The 27,998-nt window shown below is 42.5% G+C and overlaps 2 protein-coding genes across 2 annotated transcripts; both read right to left on the bottom strand.

The window, feature by feature from the left end:
- Nucleotides 1-2,408: 2,408 nt before the first annotated feature.
- Nucleotides 2,409-8,629, bottom strand: chia.1 (chitinase, acidic.1; the record flags this gene model as incomplete). The annotated part of the gene is made up of 11 exons (XM_083971279.1): nucleotides 2,409-2,617; nucleotides 2,827-2,953; nucleotides 3,632-3,748; nucleotides 3,853-4,035; nucleotides 4,328-4,451; nucleotides 5,109-5,233; nucleotides 5,926-6,091; nucleotides 6,185-6,241; nucleotides 6,985-7,189; nucleotides 7,286-7,315; nucleotides 8,596-8,629. 11 exons carry the CDS (start codon nucleotides 8,627-8,629, stop codon nucleotides 2,409-2,411), a joined length of 1,377 nt encoding a protein of 458 aa, XP_083827405.1.
- A 2,978-nt stretch (nucleotides 8,630-11,607) lies between these two features.
- cntn2 (contactin 2) lies at nucleotides 11,608-27,139 on the bottom strand (the record flags this gene model as incomplete). The annotated part of the gene is made up of 22 exons (XM_083971121.1): nucleotides 11,608-11,787; nucleotides 12,578-12,746; nucleotides 13,071-13,183; nucleotides 14,669-14,855; nucleotides 15,689-15,804; nucleotides 16,873-17,110; nucleotides 17,278-17,348; nucleotides 17,603-17,752; nucleotides 17,994-18,152; nucleotides 18,261-18,381; nucleotides 19,893-20,068; nucleotides 20,317-20,444; nucleotides 20,769-20,919; nucleotides 21,058-21,187; nucleotides 21,852-21,988; nucleotides 22,089-22,270; nucleotides 22,418-22,520; nucleotides 23,543-23,755; nucleotides 23,875-23,970; nucleotides 24,085-24,260; nucleotides 24,759-24,900; nucleotides 27,082-27,139. 22 exons carry the CDS (start codon nucleotides 27,137-27,139, stop codon nucleotides 11,678-11,680), a joined length of 3,126 nt encoding a protein of 1,041 aa, XP_083827247.1. The 3' UTR covers nucleotides 11,608-11,677.
- Nucleotides 27,140-27,998: the final 859 nt, after the last annotated feature.

Here is a 27,998-nt window from a genome sequence, read left to right as displayed (position 1 = left end):
CGTTTATCTTTGGGAAACGTTGGGTCTCACAATCCAAAAGGGCTTAAGTCTGCAGAACTGAGCCCTTGAGAGTTTGTGGCGAGGATGCTCTCTGAGAAATGTATGTAACATGAAGTCTCTCCATAGTGTCCGTCAGTGCCCTTTTTCTAAACACTTGCCCTTTCTTGCTGATTTCCCCATTTTTGCCATTGATGATCTTTGAGTTGTCGTCCTGGTGCAGGAAACGACTGACAACCTGTCCTGTCAATTTTCTCTGGCTCTTCACAGTGGTGCCCAAAGGTGCTGGTCCTTTTTTTTCAGTTTGTCTTGTAGCCTTTTCAACTGCTTTGTTAGGTTGGCATGTTTTCGTGACTGAATTTCAAGTTTGTCTTTCGTCTCCCTCAGTTTTGACCTGAGGTTGGTTATGGTAGACTTCCTCTTTCTTCTTGCTGTCGGGGTGGTTGTCGGGGTGAACGCCTGCTCTGGTGACGGCAGTTTTGGGGGGCTTGGTGGTACCGGTAGGCCTTCATCTTGCTGTGCGTCGTCATTGATGGCGGGTGGGGTCAAGTCCAAGATGGCATTCAGTGTTTTCATTTTCATATAGTGCCTGGCTGAATTTTCTCTCCATTGCTTTTTTTTCTTTCATGTTGCTTGGAGGTAAGATCTTAAGTTTTTTTTTAATCTTGATTGTTTTCGTTTTTGATATCTAGAAATGGAAAGGAAACATGACATAATATTAGGGAAAACGTGTGTGTGTGTGTGTGTGTGTGTGTGTGTGTGTGTGTGTGTGTGTGTGTGTGTGTGTGTGTGTGTGTGTGTGTGTGTGTGTGTGTGTGTGTGTGTGTGTGTGTGTGTGTGTGTGCGCGCGTATGTGTGTGTGCGTGTCTGTTACAGTGGGGACATAATGGCTTACAAAGTGTGTACTGTATGTACAAGGCCCAGATAGATAGACATCCTCAACTAAATGGCTTGTATGAGGCTTCCTGTAGACTAGCATATCACTAACTCTATCTGTACCATGCCCAGCCCCTAACCTCTCTCTCTCCTTTCTGTACTCCTCTTGCCTCCAGCAGGTCTGGGTTGTTGTATATCTTTTCCCTAGATTTTCCTAGTCTAGCCTTCGCTAACGTTCTCGTTTGTGGTTGACTGTCTGCAATGACACAGGACAAAGTCAAATAAAAGTTAGTAAATTACATCAAAATCAAGTGTTCATGATGCACATTTCGTTATTACTATGTAATAACAACATTGTCAACACTTAGTGTTTATTAATCACAATTATGTAACGAACACTATGTTGAACTGTTTCCTCGAAGTTCTCATATACCGAAACACCCATTAAAGTGTTGCGGTGTATGAGAAGTGTGTTGCGGAGGATGAGAGGAGTTAGCATTTTCTTGCTAACAATGGAGAAGCCATGATGACATCAGCAAAAAAAATGTCATGGTACATATTAGGAACTTATTTACCTTTGTATTGATCAGATTTTGATTATCAAAACTTTTTTAGAACAAGTAATACTTAGTGTTTCGGAAATGAGAATCAATTTTGTTGTGTACAAGGGCTGAAGAGGGAAGTTTAAACTTATAAGTGTGAAGCATTGAGGTGACTGAACTTACCTTGTAGCCACATTGTAGCTTGTCTTCTTTGTGATGCATCATGAGGGGAATAAAACTTTATTTAAGAAATACTGTAGCCTTAACGGGACCCGATTTATTTTCTAGTATATCAGATTTCTATGCAGAAATACCAGTTACACCACTTGACGTTGGGTTGCGTCATGTCATTGACCCATATACGCAGTGTAAAGAGATGTAGCATAAAGTCTAATGTTGTGGAGTTATTTATTTTATTCTAAATCACCATATTTTCATAAATATAACCAAGACATGACTATTATGGTAACCATGGAGATGAAGGTAGGTAGCTGTTGGTACAGCCAAACATATAAGGTCTGTTTATTATTGTAACCATGACAACCAAAGTCAAGTAGGCTACTGTACATTTGCAGCAGTAGGAGACACTCCTATCAGCATATGAGGGTTTTACAAACAACCTCAAAGGAACAATGGAGTGATTCATTGAGGAGTGGATACAGTAGAAACAAACCAGTATATGCCTCAATTAAGAATTTTATCTATGAATTTATTTAATGTTATTTAATAATGAAATACATATTCAAGATATAGAGAGATATTTAGAGAATGTCAAGAAAATGTTTTTAATAAAAGACAAGAAAGTAGGAAATTAGTCAACTACAAAGAAAATATTTCAGTTAGAAAGATAATAGTTAAGGCTCTATTTGTGTTTTAATCCAGAACAATGAGACAAATCAGTGTGAGCTAACAGTCTGAGAAGACTTTATTGGCATCATTTATTCTCTTTTACATTCATGGACTCAGTAGTGTTGTAGTTCATGTTTGTGTGGTTCAGGGCCAGTTGCAGCACTTGCAGGAGTCCCAGTAGATGAGGCCAGGCTGGCAGCGGTGCAGGTAGGTGTTCCCCTGGAAGCACTGGAAGTAGGTGGTCTTATCAGCCAAGTTGTCATACAGACCGTCAGGGCGGCCACGGCAGAAGTCAGCAATAGGATCTCTGGTTGTGGTGGGACGCGGGGTGGTGGTGGGTTTTTGGGGGAAGCCTTAAAAGTTAACCAAGAGGACAGAATCAACAGAGGCTAACCAGCAGATGACGACACATGAGCAAAATGTAAAGAAACATTAATACATTTGTTTAGGAAACACAACTTTGAAAGTGAGCAACCAATGACATTTTTCAGGCATCTGAGATTAAACAAAGCCATCAGAGTGATCAGATTAGGCTCTGAGTGAGCTGAGCTCCAGTATTTACCCATGGATGTCCTGAGGTGTTCAATGAGAGGATATGGTCCAAGTGAGCAAAAAGATCCACTGAAGTCATCCATGTCCATGGTCCAAACATGAGCACCTCCCAGACCCAGAAGTGTCATAAACTCGACCTGCAGGTGGATCACATCAGGTACAAAGTTCAGGAGAACAGCAGTAACCTTCACACCTTTATAAGGGACCTACTACTACTATTCGTTCACTTCATTGATTCTATAGAGCCAGTGCTGACTGCAACATCCTGGGGTGATTCCAGGGACGAGCAAGTATGCAAAGTGTAGTCAAGTCCCTATTTGCATTTATTATTATTATCGTTCTTATTATTTTTATTATTATTGTTGTTGTTGTTGTTGTTGTTGTTGTTGTTGTTGTTGTTGTTGTTGTTAAAAATAATGATAATAATGTTCACAAATGACCAAATAAAAAAAAAACACAATTAATACATTATACATCATTCATACATACATTGCCTTTAAAAAATATATTCAGTATTGACAGTAAAACTCAAAGCACAATCAAAAAGTGTTCCTAAATATTTAAACTCCTGCACTGCTTCTTCTGATAGCAAACCTTATAATTGTCTTGGATCAACTGTAGACACTAAGTTGCTGTGGGTGTTTTGTTGTGAGGCCTCTGCCCTAACTGTAACCAACAATGTCAGAGCAGAGACATCTACTCAAGTGCCCAAGCAACATAAAAACAAATCAAAACATAAATTGGTGCCAGTGCCCATTGATAACAAGATATAGAGACAGTAAAACAGACAGAGTCAGTGGTTATGGAGCTCCTACCTTGGAAGAAAAGCTCTGCCTGTCGTCATAGCCCAACCAGGCACTACCATGGGTGGCGTATGGAACCGACTGCTCTGCAATCCATTCGACTGTAGCACTGGGGATGAAGTCACAGATCTGGTGGAATAGAAACACAGAGTTAGATCAGATCAGATTGGTCAGGGCAGAGGATAAAATTACACTTTCATTTATAGCAAATTATTATATGAAGTGTGATCTACCTCATAGTAGGCCCAGAATCCAGCGGTGCGAGTGTAAGGGCCGGCATCTGCAGGGCCATTAGATGGTGCTCCAAGGCCAGAAGCGCCAGTGCTCAGGCGGTAAGTACGGCCATAGGTGGGGAAACCCATCAGCAGCTTCTCAGCTGGAGCTCCAAGAACCCGCCATTGGGCCACAGAGTCGTTCTATCAATAAGGACATGACTGTAAACAGACAACCCTGGATCGCTATATTATATACTGTACTTAAAAGTATTATTTCAAGACTCTTTGCCTGGAGGTCTGAAAGACAAGAAAAAAACTGGTAGACTCTGGAAGGCTGGAGCATGCGTATAACAATGAAAAAATAAAAGCTAACGTTTGTGCAAAGTCCAGCCAAAAAGTTTGACACCTAATCTTTTCTAATTTGACAGTAAATACACAGTGAAATTCACAAATAGGCCGATGTGAAAGAGTGTGTTATTTTTGTGCATCTTACCACACTGTGGTAAATGTGTGAGCCAGTGTCAAAACGGCTCGGGAACAGCGGGCTGTTGTGTGCGGTGGCGTCTTCCCAGTGTCCATGGTAGTCGTAGGTCATGATATTAATGAAGTCCAAGTGGCTGTTGGTTTTCAAAGATTTTCTTATTAGGTCAGCAGTAAAAAAAAAATGTCATCACTTGTGAAGGACATAGTATTTCCAACTGAGCTATCCCTTGAGAAGATACTGACACCTGTATGTGTCGTTCATAATAATTAGAGATGGTTTATTTAAAATAACCAGCACTAATTCAACTGATTCAAGCCACCAATTCGGGGGTGAATTCAATATGCTGCAATCAGGGCGCAGATATATGACTGCCATTATGCAAAACACACTGATTTTTTTTCTTGTTTTAATAATTTGTTCCTGCATCCATTAACATTTTTTATAATTCCATGTGATTTGAATTGTTGCTTTGTATTTTTGTGGTTAGCTACTTGTGATGTAGAGTTACTGCTGACTCTATGGGAATCACAAAGACACTTTGAAATGGATTGTTAAATGGTAAATGGACTTGAACTTATATAGTGCTTTTCTAGTCTCTCGGACCACTCAAAGCGTTTTACACCGTTTGTCACTTTCAACCTTTCACACACATTCATACAGCGGTACAGAAAGCTAACCATTCACACACCCAGTTGGGGGGCAAATCTGTGCCCAATGACACTTCGATATTCAGCCATGCTGCTTTTAGGCTGCCTCAGAGTTCAGCTAATTCCTGTGCAATGAAACTTACGGTGAAATCTTGTTGACCTCATAGGCTCTGCTGATGGTGGGAAGGAGAGCAGCAACGTTGGCTGACAGCAGCAGTGGATACTTCCTGTTCTCTTTTGCATCATCCTCAAAGGCAATGGACAGTTCCTGTAAACGGACACACACATCCACATCTCGTTGTTTATGTCTCTCTCACACTAGTACTACACAGAAATCGAAGAGTTAGTTTATCCATCATTGCCCAATATCCACATTTCTTCCTCCATTTCCATTATTATTTTTTACTACAAACAAGACAGTCTGGAGTCTACATATATTTTCTTCTAGTGAGCATGCTAACCACAAAGTTCCAGTCCTGTCTGCCACTAAGAAGTAGCTGCTCAGTGGATGTATGATTCACTGTAAGTGCAAAGATGTCTGAAGCTCTTACAGTAAGTCTGCTTAGTAGCAAGTAAGCAGATGATGTTTTTCAATGTAACTTGTAACACCACCTTTTGTGTATTAGCATTAGTTAACATGCTCATGGGTCCTTAAATGTTATTATTTAAGAAAGGCAATATTTTTGCCATTTTAACTTCTGATGGAGTGTCTTGCCCATCAGAGGGTAGACTTGCCCTCCAGACCTCCAGACCCCAGGCCAGGATACTATGGGAAACTATTACACCTCCATGAAAACTGAGGTTCTTGAATGAAGGTCTAATTTTAAAAAATATATATACTATATATATATATATATATATATATATATATATATATATATATATATATATATATATATATATATATATATATATATATATATATATATATATATATTGAAAATTGGGAGCTATGCTAACCATGACCAGCAGAGTGAACCTCTCCTTGTCCTCTGGTGGGCTGCCATTGTGTCCTGGATATTCCCAGGCCAGGTTCAACCCATCAAAGTTATGGGTGCGCAGGAATTTGATGGCCGACTTGATGAAGGCTGCACGACTCTCGGGCTTGGCGACCATGGCAATGAATCTGGTGGGATGGAGATAACACAAAACTGTGGTGTCCATTCTGGCAAGACATCAGATTACGTATGTGGCAGATTGGCATAGTGTTTGAATTTACGGGCTGATTCCATTGACGGTGCCTCCGACTGACAGCAGAGTCTTCAGGTCAGGGTTACTAGAGGACAGAACAGGCAGAACATTAGAGTTTCCACACAATGGCATACTGATGAAATCACTATGCTTCACTTTTAGTGCACAGTGACATTCAAAGTGGTCATGTCTCCTTGCTCTAAACCAAAGAACTTAAAAGTCAGTAGATAACTCCAGAAACAGAAAAAATAAACACAAAAAAACAGATCTTTTGTTCTATTTTTGTGAATGCAATACACTTCTGTAGATTCCACTTTGAACATTTTATTTGGTTAATTTATTTTTACATTTTCTACATATTAAATAGTTGCATAACATTACTACATTACTACTGCATGTGACAAAACCTTATCTCATGGTTGTACTTTTAGGGGTACTGGTTTACTGTTTCTTTATATCTCATAATATTATCAATCATTAGTGAAATAATTAATCTATATCCTGAACGTCTTTTTTACTCTGCTTGGTTTAATGCTGACAAGACGTTCTTTACCTGGTAAAATGTCTAAAGTTTATTTTATTACCAGCTAATTAAAGATTACAACCATCAGCTGTGTGTCTGCATGTGCTGGCTGCTTGTTGTTCTTAATGGCCCTGTCCTTTTTATTACACTGCCATATTTAGTTTGTTAATATGTGTCATCAACAATTCCAGCTGCAAGTGGTTCCAGGCTACTACAAAGACTATTTGTCTGGTGATGCTCTAACACTGTGTGGTGTGATGTCCATGTAAAGCTGCTGGCTGCCTGCACTGACTGTGTAAACTCACATTTTCTTGAGGTTGCTGAGTTTCTGGTAGTGCTCCACATCATTCCACTCGATGGCACTCAGCTGGTTGAAGCTGTTGATGGTGGCCAGGGAGTAGATGACGTGGGTGCACAGGAAGGGGTCAATGTTGTCTGCTGTGAATTTGCCCACGCTGGGCCTGTACTGGGCCCAGTTGGTCATGTGGCACACCAATTTGTTTGATGAAGCTGTGGGAGGGAGGAGTTACAGCAGAAATTAGGCTCTGAACTATTTGATCTGAGTTTAATAAAGAGTAGAAGTTGTGACGTGAAGCACATACTTACCCATGTGCAGAGCAAGCAAGACACCCAGAGCTGAGAGACGAGAGAAAACACAGGTGACACACTCATCAAACAGACCTCATGTCCAAGAAAACATAGCTCTGCACAGCCAAATACAAATTCAGGACTGCTCAGGCAATAAAGACCTTGTAGTTTGCATAATTAAAATGTATTTATTTATTTACTCTATATTTCTAGGCAGTTTTCTTTTCTTTTTTTATCTGTTGGTTACACTTGCATTCTTTTGATTTTAGTTTAGTTTATTCCAGTTTCTGGTGCAGGTCCAGATACAAGAATGAATTATGTCAGTTATGAATTTACTGTTTTATTTCTTTCTTTCTTTTAATTGATTCAAGTGAGTGAGTGAGTGAATGATTGAATGAATGAATGAATGAATGAATGAATGAATGAATGAATGAATGAATGAATGAATGAATGAATGACGTTTACCTGTGATGAGTCTCGCCATGGTTCCTTCTTGAGATCCAACCAGTTTACTGCTGCAGTGAGGAGCCTCTGAATGATGAGAAAATGTATTAGATGTATCAAATGCTAGAGAACAGGCAGCCACATCCTACCAACTAACTAACTTTTTTTTTTTTTTTTTAGATAACATTAATAATTTTAAGAAGCCGACTGAATTTGATTAATGTTGATGCAACTTGAACTTTTTCTGCCAAGCAGTTTACGGATTGTTACTACGAATAAGTGCTGCAGTCGCTTTGGGTAAGAGCAACTGTCCAGTCAGTAAATGTAAATGTAATAACCCTCTTCCTCTTCTTAAAGTAAAACATCATCACATGCAACAATCTGCAGCTAAATGTAAATATATATGACTTATCCAGACATGTTGATCTCTTTACCTTTCTTCAAGAGGAACAGAAGCAGAGTCTGACACTCAGCGGAGCTCGGTCAGATTTATATTTGAACCATTAATGACTAATACCAGGTGGCAAAGTGCAGCAGATAAGAGCTTGGCATGGTGGGAGTCAAGCTGACATGCCTAATAACTGCACTTTAACTGAGGATTGGGGGAAAGCCCAGGGCTGCTGGGAAACTGACTATCAGCTCAGTGATAACAGCAATCCCTGAACCTTAATGACAGGGAATAATAATCAGTAATGATAAAATAGTGGAGGTGGCTGGTACAGGCTGGACTTCCGGTTGGAACGATCTGGATTTCGGGTTGGATGAATGTCTGGGCCTTTGGGTCTGGACCCTTGTTGAGGGTCTGGACCACTGGGTCTGAAGCTCTGGTTGGATGAAGTTCTGGACCTCTGGGGCAGACCTTTTGTATGGATGAGGGTCTTCACCTCTGGGCGTGGACCTCTGGTTGAGGATGTTCATCTTGTCCAGATTATTTATTTCTCAATGACCACGATTGTTTTTGTAGAGAAGGCACACATTACTGTAATACAATTCCAATGTGTTTATTTTAAATCATATTTACAAGTAGCTCCCCTCCCTTCTTCTCCCCATCCCCTCCCCTACAATGCTGAAAAGGCCTAAAGGCGACAGAAGCTGCTGCGTCTCAGCCCAAACACATGGAGCACAACTCACTGTCCCCATGTGAAGTGATGACACCTGTCAGTCAGTCCTCCAGTAAACCTGGACACAGTGAACCACAGAGGAAAGCACAAAAACACAAAACCTGGACTTCCACAGCTCTTGAAGAAGATGAAGAAGAAGGAAGATGAAGCTGCATGAAAGACAGTGATGCCATTTACATTTAGGTTCAGGAAGTTTTACAGACTAACACCAGTAATGAAGCCGACAGAAAACCTATACAATCAGTGTTTAGAGCATGATGGGGAAAATACTTCGAGCTTGTAGGTCACTGTAGACGGAGACCAAGACTCCAAACATCAGCACACTGAAGATGTGACAAATCAAAGAACATTTGGCAAAAATAAGAACAATAATAATAATAATAATAATAGTGATAATAATAATTACAGTGTAAACAAAAATGATTTTCCTAAAGTTTGTCTAATTCACCGTTTTTACATTAATGTCAGTTCAGTCATTAACAAAGAGCATGTCTGTGTAAAATCTGACAACATTATAATAAAGCACAACATCGTACAATCAGGCGGTCAGTCATTCAAGCACTCACACAGTGAAACATTAATGCTGAGTTACACAACAAGATTCTGGTTGTAAATAATATTTGACAATAAAAACTGAAATCATAATATCGATAGTAAAAGATGGAACGGTCATGTGTGACAGAATAACCTTGTTCACATATGGTTTCTTTTTTTTATAAACATGTTAGTTTCACTGTTCTCTTGTGTGATACTGTGGATTCAGTCTTGTCTGGGAAGCAGGTGCAGGTCTGCAGGAGTCCCTCCTCAGACTGACCTCAAATCAACCTCATGTGACTCTCACAGTGGTGAAATGTGTTGATCTCATTATTATTGTAATGGTTCAGAACAAATCATTTCTCAGAGATGGAAAAATACTGCATTGACAACACCTGATGGAAACATTTCCCTGCTTGTATAAAAACAGCTCAATATACATACAGACACTCTGTTGCTGACTGGGGGACAAGTTAATGTAACATTTATTGTTACTGGTTAAGGGGAATCTCTGATTACCATATTACAGTATATATATGTATATATAACTACTAGGTCATAGTCTATTATAATTATCAATAATTAGCAGCCACAGACAATTAAGTCGATGTGAGGGTCTAAGGGCAGATGATGTTGTTATGATGCCATGTAAAGCCCTTAGAGACAAACTGTTTGTAAAAACGGGCTATACAAATAAAATTGTCTTGCCTTGCCTTAACGTATGCAGTTTCTTTTTGTATTTTATTTAGGGTAAAGTTTGTTTTTTCTTAGATAAAATAAAACATTTTAAGAAGCTGATTCACTTTGATAGAACTTGTTCACAGATTATTACTAGGTACAAGTGCTGCAGTCACTCTGGAAAAAGGCAATTGTCCAATGAGTAAATGTAAATGGAATATATATGTACATGTGTGTGTGTGTATTTTAGTTTCTATGACATCTAACTCCATATAGAAACTTTAGTATGGGCAGTGTGATGTTAAGAGTGCGATCAGTCTGGACCCTAACTGATCAAAAACACAAGTGGACATATGAACTTACAGTTAAATAATCAACATCACTGACACAGAAGGTGACCAACTAAAGGGCACACCAACATCACAGAGTATCTCAGTGAGCTTCACTGCTCCCCAGTTTTGGTGCTGAACTTTGGCAGTGGATGCAAAGCCACCAGTGAACCATACAGAGATAACACACCTCAAACTGGACCAGGTGGTTTTGTTTAGTGTTTCGTTGGCAGTGACAGAAAACCTGGACGAGAGTCTGAACCCACAGCATCATTTCCCTTTCAACTCATTAATCTATAGGCAACAAAATAATTTACAAACAGTAACAAAAAAAAGACAAATTAAAGCACTTGAAGTCTCCTCTGACCTGATCTGGACCAGACACCATGGGCTCAGACCACTGCAGTGGGTCACAGACAGAGTGGGCCAGATGGAGGTCACATCCTTCCTGTAACCTGCAGTATGTTTTACACAGCTGTGGAGCTGATAGACACTGACAGGTTTACAGTGAGGACGCTGCAGATGCCTGCAGCTACACTGACCACGGCCTCTGCACACCTCCGTCAGAATTATTCAAACAATACACAGGCACAACAATGTAAACACAATGTAACACTCCTTGGTCCACCTCGTCTCACTCCTCCACACTCACACGTACAGACATTCATCAGCAGCAGGGACGCAGCTCTGCGGTTTTGCTATAATTTACAGCCGATGGCTAAAACACGAACAAGCGCACAGATGCTCAGGAGCTGAAACCGTGAAAAGATCTGAAGAGGAGGAGGAGGCTGATTCTGTGTTAACACTGTGAGCAACCACTACACCCCCCCTCCCCCTTGGGTCACTCTCAGTGTAAACAGATAGACCACCACCTCACGGTCATGATGTCAGCGGTGACGCACCTGTGATTTACGAGTATTTTTTACACCTGAAGTCAGTCTGGAGGCGCGTCAGCCACAGATGTGATGGTCCCCACCATAAGGCATGGTTTTATTGACACTGGTACACAAACACACAATCAGGCAGGGCTGCCCTGCCCACCCCGCCCCTCCCCTTCTCTCTTACCCTCCCGCGTCAACCCATCCAGATGTTTTCTTTTTCTTAAAAAAAAACAAAAAAAAAACACCCTCTTTGTTTTAAAAAAATTAAACCCCCTCCTCATCACTCTAATCCCTGCATTGCTACAACCCCCACCACCCCCTCCAACCATCAGAACCCCCCCCCACCCCCCCCCCACCCCTGACCCAGAACCAAGGCTGAGACACAGGGGAGCTTCAGTTTTAGAGTCCAGAGATCAGCTGGGATCACAGGCCTGACGAAGACCAGAGAGTGAGGGAGACCAGGGCCACGAGGAGGTGCTGAGAGGACAGGGTGGAGGAGGAGGGGGCCTCGTTCTGGACCATCATACCAGTTCCTGTAAGACACACACAAAGGTCATGTAAACACCCAGTTACACAAGGTGTAGTGCTGCTGGATCAGTAGACAGGTTCAAACGTTGTGACCACACTCTGATGAACGCTGATGAGAAGTCGTTGCACCTTTTGGTCTTGGTTCACACAGGTGTTTTCTAAATAAAAGACCTCTCTTCAACAAGCGGCTAGTTTAAATCCAGTGCATTTCTTTGCTCTGCACCGAAGGTCTGTCACAGGCTCTGAATGAGCACAGGTGATGGTAACCATGGAAACATTAACAGGAAGTGAACTCAATCTATGCAACTCACATACAGTCCTGTTTGACCTTTACTCCTTTGCTCTATCACCACAGAGCTTTAAATATCAAACTGTCACTCTACCATGTTTGTTGTAGATACCGCTGACATGTTTATGATCAACATAACAGATATTGTCACGTCCGTATCTGTCAGATAACAAACACGGCCTTGAAACAAGTCAGTCTCTGTAGAGGGGTTACTCTGTTTCAAAGCACCAGCTATAACCTATACAGTAACTGAAGAAGTGTTACAATTCACCTCACTACTTCATCACCGATATCCCAACTTAAGCCTACAGAGCTTTACAATCATGTCACAAATTTACTGACCAGACAATTAATTTTGTTAATGAAAGATGTTCCCTGTGTATGAAACCTGACTCTGCTACATCAGCTGTTCATTAGAAACGTCCTGTTTGTTTGTGTTGGTGTTAAAGCAGAAGAAGAAGCTGACTCAGACACAGATGTGTACGTGTGTCTTCTGGCCTTCTCACCTGAGTCCCGGGATACTATGATCTCATGTGCTGGCCCGTCCCCACCGTCTCCCCAGGACCGAATCTCCAATACGACGTAACCGTTGTCTTTTGGCAACGGCAGATTGACAGACGTCTTTGCCTTGTCCAGAACCTTCAGTGCCGTCTGACCCTCATGTTTGTACAGGACCTGATTCATACACAGAGACAATTAAATCATCTACTGAACATATATCATTCAAAGAAGGTGAAATGTTTATGGGTGTATGGAAAATATCTAATGTTTTGTGATGCATGTACTGTGGTGTTGTTGTTTGTGCTTACACAGCACTACTGTTACAGCAGTTATCTGGGGATGATAAGTTGCTTTCGGGTTTATAAATGTGGTCTTTGATTTTGTTCAACAGCAATTTTACAGCTGCTTATATCACACCTGGAGAGGACATTCAACTCTCCAGTAAACTGAAGCCTTAGTACACTTATGCACACACACCTTCAGTCAGGCAGTACTCACTTTGTAGCCCTGCACAGCCGACTCATTGTGCATGGCCTTCACATGGTCCCACCGCACCATTACCAATGAACCATCGGTCTTCCATGACACGTTACCCGGAGGACGATTAGGAGCTGGAACAGAAACACAGACCTGTTTTAAATACGACATCTTTGAAATCAGTAAAAGTTAAATGGACATTTAAGATCAGAGTCGTATTTGTCTGAGGATTATATGAATACTACACATGGTATATAAGCACACACTAGTCTTTCATTCACACATTTCAAACTCTCACTCGTACTATGTTGCACAAAGAGGACAATCCTTAATTAAAACAAGCTCTTCATTAAAACGGTGTGTGTCGACTTTCAACACCCACACGTAAGCTGACTGTCTGGCTAAACATCATACAACAATACAGTAACTAAGATTAGTGATACGTTGGCTGTGTGTTGACAGGTTAATGTGCTAACATGTCTCCAGGCAGAGGAGGAGCCGCTGCTCTCAGACAATGATCGGGTCTAATCCTCCTGCTGAATCCAGACTGAGCCTCGGGCCCAGACGCAGCCTCCTGCTCTGCTACTGTGAAGGGCGGTGTGTCGACTACGTGGGTCATGTAACCTACTGTGTTACTCACAGGAACATGAGGACACGTCCGGCCTGAGGGGGCGAGGCCTGCGTGTCTGAGTGTGTTGTTGGTAACGGCTACGGCAATCGTATACACTCGTAGACATTGCCATTGTTGTGGAAATTTAAGAATACTAAGCAAAACTTTAACTCAAACAGTTCTTCACTTCTTTAAACTAAGGTCGCATTTTAAAATTTGTTAAAACTTGTCAGTCTGTTACTTCAGCATCATCATAAAACTGTTTACAAAATTATACAAAAACATGTTTATAAAAAATATGAGGATGAGGAAAAGTAAGTTGGAGAGTGAAATATTATTTCGACTGCAAAGGGTTAGGTGATTATAAAACTAAGAGAGAGTTCATATTTAGTTTACTGTATTCTGTTTGGCTTTGAATATGGAATGATGGAGTGGTGAATAAGGGGCTCGGCTTCCTCCTGCTCCTTTTCGGGCATATGTTGTTTATTGATTTGAATATTTGTCTTCTTTGTATTTTGGGACACTATAACGCGTGTTATTTATGTTATGTGTCTTTTCTTTTTCTTTTTTCAATATGTTTGAAATAAAGAATAATCAATCAATTAATCATGATCTATGATACTGTCCATCACGAATAAGACAGACAGCTCCCAACATTATCACTCTGAGTGAGTATCACTGTTGGTGAATCACTGCTCTGTTCACAGTTCTGATTAAATAAAGTTTTATTGATTTGAAACAGTAAAATAACTTCATGAACTTCATTCATAAAGAAGACGTCAGTAGGCTAGCTTGTCTCTGTTGCTGCACCACTGTCCATCTATATGTGCTCCATTATTAAATAGATCACTTGAAAGAAAGTGGACTTGAGTGTATTTCATGTTAGAGTTTGATGAAACTGACCACCTGGATCTGTCTCTCTTGTGTACAACTGAACACAAAATACACCAGGATGTTGTCTGTGTGAGAGTGAGTGCTCATGTTGAGTCTGAGTGTTTTGCTGTCGTACGTGGTTTCCTGGTGGTGACGGTGGTGCGTGGTGAGGGAGGCCCGGTGCCGGCGCTGTTGTACGCCAGCACTGCAACATGGTATCGAGTGCTGGGTCGAAGTCCAGACACCCTGGCTGTCGTCTCTAGTCCCGCCGTCCTCACTCGGTCTGCCGCCGCCTCGCGCTCGTGCTGCCGCCAGTACCGGATCTGAGCACAGCACAGGAGGCCAAACACACATTTACAAACCTGAGCTGAGACACATGAGCCTCTAACAAGGCAAGGCAAGGCAATTTTATTTGTATAGCCCGTTTTTACAAACAGTTTGTTTCAAAGGGCTTTACATGGCATCGTAACAACATCCTCTGTCCTTAGACCCTCACATCCACTGAGGAAAAACTCCATGGAAAACCCTTTTAACAGGGAAAAATCGGAGAAACCTCAGGGTGAGCAACAGAGGAGGGATCCCTCACCCAGGACGGGCAGACGTGCAATAGATGTTGTTACAGACAAGAAAACAGTTTACAGTTTATGTCACAGAATGTGCGAAAATAACAGTTTCTTCTTCTTATGCAACATCCATCCTCATCAGAAAGCGAAAATGAGAATGATTTTGCTGATGTCAGCAATAAACCCTGAAAACACGAAGCCTTTGCTATGAGGCTGACAACAGATAAGCTTGAATAAAGATAAACGGGGATGGAAATCTATAAGCTATGCTTCGTCCATCCCCCTTTCAGGCCAGGTGTTGTTGTTTTCTGTGTTGTTGCTGTTTTGGTACGTTGATGTGTGAGTTTGTTTTGTCTGGTTACTGTGGACTGGTGTGAAATAAACACTTATAAAAAAAACAAAAAAACTTGAGTTTGGACTATGGCAAAAATAAAACGACCAGAGGTTTTTTAATAATTCTCAGGAAAAAGTCATGTCTCTTAAACCAAATAAGATCCTCTCAGGCTGTTGTAGGTCGTTGCAGGAAAAGTCAAGAGTTCAATACAAACTCTGATACTACAGGTGATCGATGACATCATGAGTGGTGTGTTCACCTCGTATCCTCTGAGGATGCCGTTGGCGCTGAGCTGCTGGACGGGCTCCCACGAAACCTGGATATCAAAGGCGGTCAGTACTGTGGCGTTGATCCTCGACGGTCCCACTGTTGGCTCTGAGAGGAGGTCAGAGGTCAGAACAGATCATACAGAGACACTGTTTCAGCACGTCAGGAACCGTGGAATCAACTGATGTTCACTGACTCTTCAGTGTTTTTAACTGTTGTTAATTCTGCATGAGTGCGTATGTGTGTGTGCATGCAAGTATGTGTGGGAGAAGGGGGGATATTTTCTTTGTATCTACAGTTTTATGTAAAGCACTTTTCTGTGCATGAAAAGTGCTGTTTAAATAAAGTTTGACTGATTGATTGACTGACTGCTGAAAGCTTATGTCATCCTCTAATGGCTACAAATAGTACTGCAAGTGGAAGCAGCTCATGTCTGTGCATTACAGTTGTCATTTGTCTTCACCTGTGTCACTACAATGACAATAATATTCCATTGTTTTGGTGGGGCAGATACACAAACCAATAGTTTATTTCTTCATTATAATCATATACACCTTTGCCAAAAGTGCATTCATGTCGTATTAAAGTTACATGTAGCACATCAGTGAGCACGAAGCTAGCATGAAGCTAGTGCTAGTTTAGTTTGGACAATACTCATTAGTCCGTGAGGCTCTGATTGGTGCCAGAGGTCCCAGCCGAAGTGGTTCCAAAATAATAAAATAAACGTTTTATTTTATTCAGCAAATTTATAACACCTTCCATAAACAAGCTCATCTGCTGACACCAAACTCTTGTGCTATGTAATTTAAAAATGGTGCAAATAATAGTAAAATCAAACATGAGACAGGTGTTTGTAGGTTCACTGTATAAAATGATGAGTTCACTATAGGGATAAATTATAGGACAATATTTATATAAATATAAAAATGTGTAATGTGGTTTTGGTTTCAAAGGACTGGTTTGCAGAGCTACTTCTGAGGATGTCTTTTCTTTTTGTTGGGCAGCTTAAATCAATAGGGACTTTGACAGACTGTTGTCGACTTTGTTTTTTTTTTGTTTTTATATTCATTGTATTATGTGTCATTAATAAATATGAAATTCTCCAACTTCAACTTCGAGGTGCATTTGCTGTATGGACCTTGGTGAGACTGTGGGGTGCAGGGGTCATTCACTCACCTTCCTCTGCAGAGTGAACCACAGCGATCTGGCTGAAGGGACCTTCTCCTCTGCGGTTGTAAGCTTTGATCTTCACCTCGAAGGGAGTGTACGGCGTCAGGCTCTCGTTGTAATAAACGTAGCGAGACGACTCCACGTGGGGAATCCGCACCACCATCCACTGTGATCCACTGTCTTTCCTCCTAAAGGACAGGACATAGCCAAAGCTGTCCCCGTTCTGGTACTCTCTGGCCATGGGCTGAGGGATCCAGAAAAGAAATGAATGAGAACTTCTACACAGACAAATAGGAGCAAAACCTTCCTAAGCTAATGGTTACTGTAGCTTCATCTCCTGGGACTGAGCTAAATGTCAGCAGTTATTAGCCTGTTAACTATCAAAACACTGACACTGTGTAATCCACTCACCGTCCAGGTGACAATGAGCTCATTGCGGTCTCCTCCTCCTCCTCCAAGTCCACTGGGGGCCACTGTAGGAGCTGACAGCCACACATAGTACAAGACACAAGATGATACATAAAACTGCCTTATAGGTGGAAAATAAATGGTGTTGGTCACCACGTCTGTTCCAGGATGGTCAATTTAGATGAACATGGATTACCTCTTTCTTTACTCCTCTCTCAAATCATCTTCTCTAGCTGCAGTCAAAGGAAACTTAAGACTAATTGTGAAATGTTTTCTAATGACTTCCTGCTGGTTTTCTAGTAGAGTGTGCGATCCCGAGGCCCCTCACCTGCTTGCTGTGTGCGGATGGTGTGTGAGGGCATGCTGGGCTCTCCACTGCCCAGGATGTTGCTGGCGATAACCTGGAATTCATAATCCATCCAGGGCATCAGTCCCATCACACGAGCCGACTCTGCATTCCCCTCGATGTTCACTGGGTCTAAGGCGGTGAGGAGATGGGAGGAGGGGAGACATCCAGATCAAAACTAACCCATGACAATATGGTCTCATTAGGGGGAGTCCAAGGTCACTTTCCCATGTTCAAACGTCTTATTTGAAGTGTAAATACGTAATATACAGAGGTAGAACAAACTGTGCTCTCATATTTTGATAGTTACATAAAAAGGTAGGTACCCTAAGTTTATTGTGGTAAATTAGTCTAACCACACACACACACACACCTGTCATCATCCTCTTCCACTGTGACGACAGCGGTGATCGGCCCATGATGATATATTTGCCGATGGGACTGTGATTATCGTAGCCTCGGCTCCACCTGAGCTCCACTGACGTCTCAGCGACGTTCTTCACCAGTAAACCACCAGGAGGTCCCGGGGGTCCTGGTCACAAGAAAAAGAAAAAAAAAACATTAATCAAACAGAAGTTTTCAAAAGTTTTAATGCACTCTTCCAGCGCAGGCAGCCTGAGGCTTTGTCTCTAATAGTTACCTCGGACCACCAGTTTAGCCGAGGCCGAGGCGCTGTCCACCACAGTCTGAGCCGTGCAGACGTAGACTCCTGCCTGACTCAGCTGAGCGTTCACAATCAGCAGATCACCGATGTTCTCCTTCTGTAACAGATCACAAAGAGGAACCTGACATCAACTGATCAGATCACGGAGCCACAATCACCTCCAGCTGACAGGGACTCACACAGTGTTGATTCAGGTCACAGTAAACATCCTAAGGCACTGTCTAAGTAATGTCTAAACAACAATGTTGCTAAATGCATCTTTTAAAATGGCCTGAGAGAACTTGATATTTGCTTTTTTCTGTTGTACTTTGTAGTTTGGCCTTGGTGTCTCGCACTCTCTCTGTGTTTCCGCAGATCCACCGGAGCTCCATCTCTCTGCAGCCTCGTGCATCGCCCCCCACTCCCGCCCTTTCCCCCCCTGCTGTTAGACCAGCCTGCCCTCCCTTCCCATGAACCAGTCTGTCATCCAGTCCTCCCATTAAGCTGGCCAACCCCCCCCCACCAGAAGCTGCCTTCATCTACTCTTGTTAACATTTCCATGTTTCCCACATTCTGTGTCATAAACTGTAAACTGTTTTCTTGTCTGTAACAACATCTATTGCACGTCTGTCCGTCCTGGGTGAGGGATCCCTCCTCTGTTGCTCACCCTGAGGTTTCTCCAATTTTTCCCTGTTAAAAGGGTTTTCCATGGAGTTTTTCCTCAGTCGATGTGAGGGTCTAAGGACAGAGGATGTTGTTATGATGCCATGTAAAGCCCTTTGAGACATACTGTTTGTAAAAATAGGCTATACAAATAAAATTGCCTTGCCTTTAGGGGCATGTAAATATCAGTATAAATCTGTGACTTCAGCACCATGGACAGAGTCACAGTTTTACCAACACACAGCTGTGGCTGGAGGAGGATGCCAGGTTTATAAGTTGAAGAGTTGAAATATCTATGAATAAACAGCAAAAATAATTTAATTGTTTTGGTAATAAATAATTTCTTATACATTTTACCTTCATATGCTCTAACACAAGAACAAAACCTATAACAAAACTATTATATCCTTACTGTAGCTTTGTGAACATGTACCTGAAGTGACCTCAGCAGCTTTCTTTTGTCCAAGTAAACATTTAAAGCTCAAAGTACCTTGTATTTACAGATTTACTTTTCACTGAAACTATATCTAGCTACCAGCTAAGTCACCATAAAATGATGGTTAGCCCCAATGGACAAGCAGGGTGTAGAAAACACAGGTAAAGATTTACAGAGCCATGAACCCTAGAAACAGTGTCTATATCAGAAAACAGTTACCTGACTGCAGGCGTTTTGAAGTTGAACCTTTGATAGTCTTTTATTATTCTATATTCATGCATATTTTCATCAAACCTGCACTGACTGTCTCAACTAGCAATAACTGTGATGTCTTTGATTCCTCACACCATCCTGCTGCCTCAGATACTTACCGCAACACTAAATGTAGATGAATCCACTGCTGAGAATAGGCACCAACAAAAGCACTCCTCCTCTATTTGTGTGGTGAAGATGTTTACATCTTCATTTCACCAAACACACTGTGGCAGAAACAATGACTCGTCCCAACCAACGTGCATCACTGGACTCACCCCATCCACCCGATGGTACGGCCCGGCAGAGTCCTCAACTTCCAGAAGAACCCCGTTGAGGACCCAGGTGAAGGTCAGGTCCATGGTGGGGTCATGGGAGGCGTGGCACTGCAGCGTCACATTCTCACCCTGATTGATGTCGGCGTTGGAGGGAGCCAGTGTGATCTTAGTGGCATCTGAAAAAACAGAACCGGGTCAGATGAAAATCCAGCAGCTGCCTGTCTTTACTAAATGTCACTGGATAATAAATCAAAGGAGGGACGAAGGGAGAAGAGACACAATCAGGCTGTGTGTGTGTGTGTGTGTGTGTGTGTGTGTGTGTGTGTGTGTGTGTGTGTGTGTGTGTGTGTGTGTGTGTGTGTGTGTGTGTGTGTGTGTGTGTGTGTGTGTGTGTGTGTGTGTGTGTGTGTGTGTGTGTGTTCACCTCTGACAGACACGTGTCCAGTGCTGTTGGCCTTGCCCAGGTAGTTTTCAGCGAAGCAGGTGTATTTGCCTTCATCTGCCCGGCTGATGTTGTAGATCCATAAGACTCCATCTGAGGTCACGGTGACTCTGAGGAGACACAGGTGGGTCAACAGCGCCTCCAGCTGGCTGCATACAGTACTGCTACCAGTCCCATAACAACTGAGGCGATGCAGTCCAATTACAGTTTCACTATAACTTATTTCATTAGGTTTACGGTGACATCTTGTTTTTGGCTCCTGTTTGATTGAAGTGATATCAATATAAAAATCTGCCTCCGTACTATGAAGCAGGTTCCACGGATTCAGGATAACCTTTCATTATGTGGTTTACAGTAACTGAACACTGTCCATCTGGATGACCTGTACAACTTCACTGTGAATGAAAACCAGATTGACTCAGTTACTGCTCTACCTGCTGCTGTTGGTGAGCAGCTCAGTCCCACGGCTCCAGAACAGGCTGGGCTTCGGGGCGGCGCGGGGGCGACACTCGATCTTCACCTGGCCTCCTCTGGCGGCCGGGATTAGCTTCCTCACAGGATTCAGTCTGAAGTCTGGTGCCTGAACTGGAGGAACAGGAAGCAAGATGGAGAGACGATTGGATACGATGAGAGTCAGATGAAAGGAAACTGTGTCAAACTTCAGTTTGCATGAAGGAAAGTTGTCAAAGCGTCAGTCACAGAGACAGTGGAGACTCCTCCTACCTTGGACTCTTAGCTCAGCGCTGGAGTAGATGGTGCCGTGTTTGTTTTCAGCCACGCACTGGTACATCCCAGAATCCTCCAGGGCCAGGTTACTGATCTTCAGACGCACTCCATTCACCTCCACCCGGTCCTGACAGAAGAAAGAGAGAACAAGGCTGGTGAGTGTTTATGCAACTTCGTTACAACAGTCATAGATAAATCAGATGGATGGATGGATGGATGGATGGATGGATGGATGGATGGATGGATGGATGGATGGATGGATGGATGGATGGATGGATGGATGGATGGATGGATGGATGGATGGATAGATGGATAGATAGATAGATAGATAGATAGATAGATAGATAGATAGATAGATAGATAGATAGATAGATAGATAGATAGATAGATAGATAGATAGATAGATAGATAGATAGATAGAGTGATAGATAGAGTGATAGATAGAGTGATAGATAGAGTGATAGAATGCATGACAGATAGATATACAGACACATCAACACTTCCTCTTCTTCTCCATGGACACATTATAATTATTATTATAGCTAATTTCCTTTGTGTCCATACTCCATATAATTCAGTAGAAAGGCAACAGACTCTACCTGTCTTGGGTTTAATGCACTGTTTAATTTAAAAGGGTGGAAGTATGAAAGGTTTACTGACCATTAGTGGAGGAAGAGGAAGCTACAGCTAAGAGTGCAGTGCTGGGATGAGTGTGTTCACATAGCTCAGTGTGTGGAGGTGCTGTGTAGACACTTCAGTGTGACAGTGCTGTGTTTGTGTGTGTGTCTCACCTGCGTGCTGAGTGGCTGTCCGTTGCGTAGCCAGCGTACGGAGGGCCGTGGTTTACCAGCAGCGATACAGCTCCAGTGCAGCTCGGAGCTGATCTCCACCTCCGAGTCACTCATCACCTGTAGCCACTCGGGCTGAGCTGGAGGGCGGAGAAGAACGAACAGCAGGAAACAGTGAAGTGAATATGCACTGACGGACAGAGATGTGAAACCTGATGACAACAAACGTCTGTTCTCCACCTTGCACACTGATGCGTCCCTGGTATGTGTCACTTCCTTCGGAGTTGTAGGCTTCACATTCGTAAACACCCTCATCGTCAAAGGAGAGGAACGGCAGGGTGAGGGTGGGGCTCTCAGCAGAGGAGCCCGCCTTGGACGGCATCAGTCCATCCACCTTCCTCCATCGCAGTTTAGGAATTGGGCTGTTGGAGAAGGAGTGGAGGGAGAGAGGGAGGGAGGGAGGGAGGAGGAGAAGTAGAGGGAGAGGGGAGGAGAGTGGGATAACAGTGTTTTATTTTGCCAGTCTCAACACTTGAAGGAGTCAGGTGATGTCAGAGGTGAGGTCTTACTTTCCATAGGCGAAGCACTCTAACTGAGCAGTGTGTCCTGCCAGGGCATAGGTCTCTGCCGGGAAGCGCACTTTAATGCTCGGAGCCGACTTCCTGGGATTGGCTGAAACAGAATAAATGGGAACCATTCAGATTAAATCACATTCATAAATCTGATCTCTGAACCTGCTGCTGCTTAAACAAGGTTAACAAGAGCAAAGACAACGTAGGTTGTTGTGTTCCAAAAGGAAGGGTGCTCTTGCGCTTCAGCCAGGTAAATCGGTGCTCTCAGACAGGACCAGTAGGTAGGAAGGTGCAATTGGGTCACTTCACGAGGACTAAACCCAGGTAGGTTGTTGTGTGTTTGTTTTTCGTTACATTATGAATGTCTTTTTGCAAAGTTTTGAAAAACAATAATTTCTGAATCAGTGTCTCAATACCAATAATCAATAACCCCAAGGCTGTTAAAGTCGATTATTCTTAAAGGGATAGTTCACCCAAAATTCAAATTTCACTCATTATCTACTCACCCTCATGCCGACTAAGAGCTGTGAGAATTTTCAGAGTCCTCCGTGCCTTCTCTGAGTTACGGGGGGGGTCCGCGCAGCTGTATTTGTCCATATAATGGTTGTGAATGGTGCTCACTTTTCTTCGTCCAAAAAGACACGCCAAAAAACATCCAAATACCTCCATACTGCTCGTCTGTAATGTCCCTCTTGTATTGAAGCCCCGACATGAGAAATTGTTCCGAAAAAAATTAAATAAGTCTATATTTTAAGCTTTGTAGCGGAAGCTCCCAGTGTCTCAGTTCACTGCTCTTCCTGTGTCAGTGCAAATCACGCCGGCGGAACAATTTCTCATGTTGGGGCTTCAATACAAGAGGGACATTACAGACGAGCACTATGGAGGTATTTGGATGTTTTTTGGCGTGTCTTTTTGGACGAAGAAAAGTGAGCACCATTCACAACCATTATATGGACAAATACTGCTGCGCGGACCCCCTCGTAACTCAGAGAAGGCACGGAGGACTCTGAAAATTCTCACAGTTCTTAGTTGACATGAGGGTGAAATTTGAATTTTGGGTGAACTATCCCTTTAACAGTCAGCGTCCCGCAGCCCTGCATGGTGATAGCTTCATCCTCCTACCATCAGGCAGCACCGTGAGCTGGTTGCCTTTGCTGAAGGTGCTCTTGGTGCTGATGTCCAGGCTGATGGTGGTGAAGCAGAAGTAGTTCCCCGTGTCGTTGGGCTCTGCTTTAGCCACGTACAGGTTCCCCGTCACCTGCGACACAAACATACGCCCGTCCGTTCTCTGGATGAAGTTGGGGAACTCATTGAGCAGCCAGCGGTAGGACAGAGCTGCAGAGAAGAGACAAGGACAAATCACACACACATCAGGAATCCAGGTAGAGCAGATGAAAGGTTGTTGTTGACTAGATTTCCCAGCAACAGTATGAATCCTGAAGTAGAGGGGATACCTGGGTAATGTGGAGGCGGCTGGCAGGCCACGAAAGTTCCTAAGCCCTCGTACGCTGTCTGAGGATTTCTGCTGTCTGAGGGGAAGTCGTGGAGATCTGTGGAAAGAGAGGGAGAGGGTTTCTACCACATAATCAGGCAGAAGAAAGAGAAGCAGTAAGACAGAGAGTCCAGAGCTACTTGTAGAGGCTTTAACCCCTCTGCTCTCTTACAGCCAAACTTGAGGTTCGCTGCTCTGCTGATGACGGTCCCGCAGCGGTTGATGGCCAGGCACTGGTACGAGCCTGGGTCACGGTTAGAGTCAGGACTGCTGATCACCAGGTTGCCAGCCACCAGGGTGTAACGGCCGTCCAACACGATTGGGACTTCAGTGCCGTTCACGAGCCACCTGCAAGACAAAGAGCAGGGCACACAAGTGAGACATAATATGATATAATATGATATCATATGTCCCAATATCAAAAGTGAGGTGTCCATATATGTCAACGTCAACTATATTATTATCTTACATATAGATTATCTCAATATATGATGATATAAGGCTACAATATATAAAATACCTATATGAAAATTCATATCATTTGAATCATCATTTGAAAACTGGAGCAATGACTTGCTGGCTTTTTTTCAGTTATTGGGGAACTTACTGAATTGACTGATATTATGAGTTATATGTTTTAGCAATGTAAAGCTGTATTTCAAAAACAAAGAAATAAGGCTTGATGCCTCTTTTCTTATGTAATTTGTCTTTAAGAATTTCAAATGACAGGTGACACTGCGAATCCTGTGTTATTGGTTGTATTATGGGATTGCATGGTTTATGAGCTATTTATTTAAACATAATGATAACAATATTCTTTTGTGCGGATGTGTGTGTGTTACCCACCTGTAGGAGGCAGCTGGACTGGCTCTGGCCTGACAGCTGAGGGTCACCTTGCCTTCACTGAGGCCCTCTGGGTAAATTGTGCCACTTGGCTGTTCTTCAAACACCGGTCCGCTGTCATGACCCGCCACACACACATCTCCCCCTGAAAACAACACACAAATAACACAATAAACCCTGAGCCAAACGTTTCCTGATGGTGAGGACCTTCAGTTTTGTCCTGGGCACTTTCTGACAGCCACAACTTCTAGCCTGTTGTCCTTGGTCCAAGTTTTACGAACAAGTTTAAGAACAGGTTTTTAAAAGAGGAGAGTCTGCTGTCTGCCCAGAAAAAAACTATGGGTCATAAAATTAGTGTAATAACTCATCTATCAGACGATGTAGCCCAAACTTTGTGCAAAATTATATTTTCGACTAAATCCGGGATGAAAGTGGGGTATTTTTTTTTCGCATTGGATAATGCAGGCACACGAATTATACGTCACGTTGCTCACGATTCATCAGCCACTGATATTGGATCCATCATCCGCCAATCAAACGTCTGAGACACACACACACCCAGCTCGGTCTCGCCCCAAACATTGAATATCCCGCCCGCTCGATAACGACCAATCAAATTCATTTTCCTTACTCGGGTAAACTCATGCGGCAACTCGTGACAACTCGTAGAAGGAGGCGCGACAAACAGGACAAACGGACATTTCTGAACATCTTTAAACAATTTGAATTTGCTGTTGATTGTATATATTATATTCTGTGAAGAAGAAAAAAGCAATTAATTACAGCAAATGTGTGGGATTAATGAAAAGTCCTACTTTATAATACAAGCATTTTACACAACTTCAGTAGTTATGTCTTTAGGGCAGACTGAACACTGAGACAGAAAGTAACGAGTGGCTAGAGTTTTTCTTCAAAAGAAGAAAAGACTCGAAGGAAACAAGAGTTTCCATTACTTACTGTATTGACTTTCTTATACAGTATATCAGACAAGATGTTGTTTTTCATACCTTCACATTGTATTCTTCCGTCTTACTCACAACAATATCTTGTTTGATATATAAGAAAGCCAATAAGTATTGCAATTCATAGACATAATGAACCCTATCGAGCTAAGAGTTTCCATTGTTCATCAGTGTGGACACTAACATTGTTATCATTAACAGTTTCCGTGTCTGATCGGGGGAGACGTAGGTCCTGGAGGCTGCTGGTGAATTCACACCTTAAAGATGATCTTTCTACAAACAGAGCTACAGTCCGTGACAGAGTGCAGCCGGAGGTGTGTTTTCAATAATTCACACAGGTAAAGATGCCTTCTGAATGAAATATCCTTCATCATGCAGATGATCTTGGAGCATACTGAGCTCAGCTGAGTTCACTCATGCTGCTTTCAGACGGACACGCTTCTGGCTCCGTTCTGATGTCCCAGAACCTTGGTGTTTTTTGGCGAACCAGCAGCACTCGCGCCAGTTTTAAGCGGAACCAAAGTGGTCATATGTTACTCTGCATTACTCAGGAGGACCTAAACACAACAGTGGCAACATTTTTGCTGTTCTCAGTAATCCTTCTTCAGTTTTGTAAATTAATGTATTATTGAGTGAACCCAGACCTGGCCATCTCTTCCACAAGTTCAAAGATAAGAACTGCTCTGTTTTATAAAGCCTCAAAGGGAAATTCATACAACTTGTTCTTTCTTGTTCTGCTTTCTAGCTTTTCTTGAAATTTTGTATTTGCCCAAACCCCCAACAAACATTTTGTTTCTTTAGCAGACCAGGTTGTCAGTCGCTACCCTTTCCTCCTTACTGACTGACTTCACAGCCTAGACAAGACAATACGACACGCCCACTGTTGATGTCACGGTTCACAGCGAAGAACCAACTATTTTTGGTTCCCTTGAGAACCGACTTTTCAGGTTCCCAACCTGTTATTTTTTTGGTCTGAACGCTAGCCGGTTCAAAATTGGGACCTTTTAAAAGCAAATACACAGAGGGCAAGATGGCATTCTGATTGGTTTATCACGTTATGAGATGAAGCACAAACCTTTAGAAACAGGTGCAGTGAGATGAAAACGCCCTTAATGTATCTGCACCATGTGCTTCAGGCCATGTGCTTTGGATTTTAAAAATCAGCCCCAATGCCATGCTGAGGTGTGGCTCTGATACCAGAAAACACACATTGACATTGTGTGTGTGTGTGTGTGTGTGTGTGTGTGTGTGTGTGTGTGTGTGTGTGTGTGTGTGTGTGTGTGTGTGTGTGTGTGTGTGTGTGTGTGTGTGTGTGTGTGTGTGTGTGTGTGTGTGTGTGTGTGTGTGTGTGTGTGTGAACTTACCAGCAGCTTCCCTCAGAGCCACTGAGCTGAGGAGCAGCAGACACAGCAGGACTTCCATAATCTGGATCTGGATCCAGCCGGATGTGGAGGAGCAGGATCACAAAGACACCTGTTGACCTTGTCTCACAGGAAGAGGAGACTCACAGTTTGGGTCTGTGCAGAAAAACAGAGGGAGATAACATTCATGAGGAACTCTCCCTGCCAAACAAAAAATAAAAGTATTTCATACGTCAGATAATAGAAAAGTACAGAACGGTTCTTCTAAATTACCAATAAAAAATTTTTATTGATTGATTGTTTTTTTTGTGTAACTTTGTGTTACTCAAACTTTATTAATAGATATCAGAATTTGTATTCCACTTACTTTATTTGAGGTTACTTAAGTATGCTTGCAATCTAACTAAATGTCTAGAGCAAATTCAACCATCAAGCACATTAGACGTATTAAAAAAGCTAATAAGTGGACCATGAGTTTCCGATTTTTGGCAAATTGTTTCAAAGGTCAACACTGACATTCAAATTAAATTATCTTTCATTAAAAATAATACATCAAAGGGGCGGCGTTAAGTTCACTTGGTAGAGCTGCCGCCCCAACACGTCAAAACTAAACATGTGGCCATGTTGTAGGGCTACTTTGCATTCAGGCTAGGCTAGTCAGCGCTGTACCTCTTTGTTTTTTGTTTTTTTGAGCATCTGAGCAGGTGCAGGTGAACTGTCTACAGCAGGACTAAAATAGTTTGTTAGCCACACAGCAGGCGGTGAACATCTCCAAATAGAAACTGGCTGTGTCAGTGCTTTTTGAAAAAACAGTGGCCGATTGGAAACTTCTTACTCTTGACTTTCCACAAACAAATTCATCATTGACTTGCTGATTGTTTATAACTAGATGCATTTAAATAAAACTGAGACGAGTTGTT

This window comes from Trachurus trachurus, assembly GCF_905171665.1.
Source record: "Trachurus trachurus genome assembly, chromosome: 5".
In the NCBI taxonomy this organism is placed as follows: Eukaryota; Metazoa; Chordata; class Actinopteri; order Carangiformes; family Carangidae; genus Trachurus; species Trachurus trachurus.
This window is presented reverse-complemented; position numbering and strand designations above follow the sequence as displayed.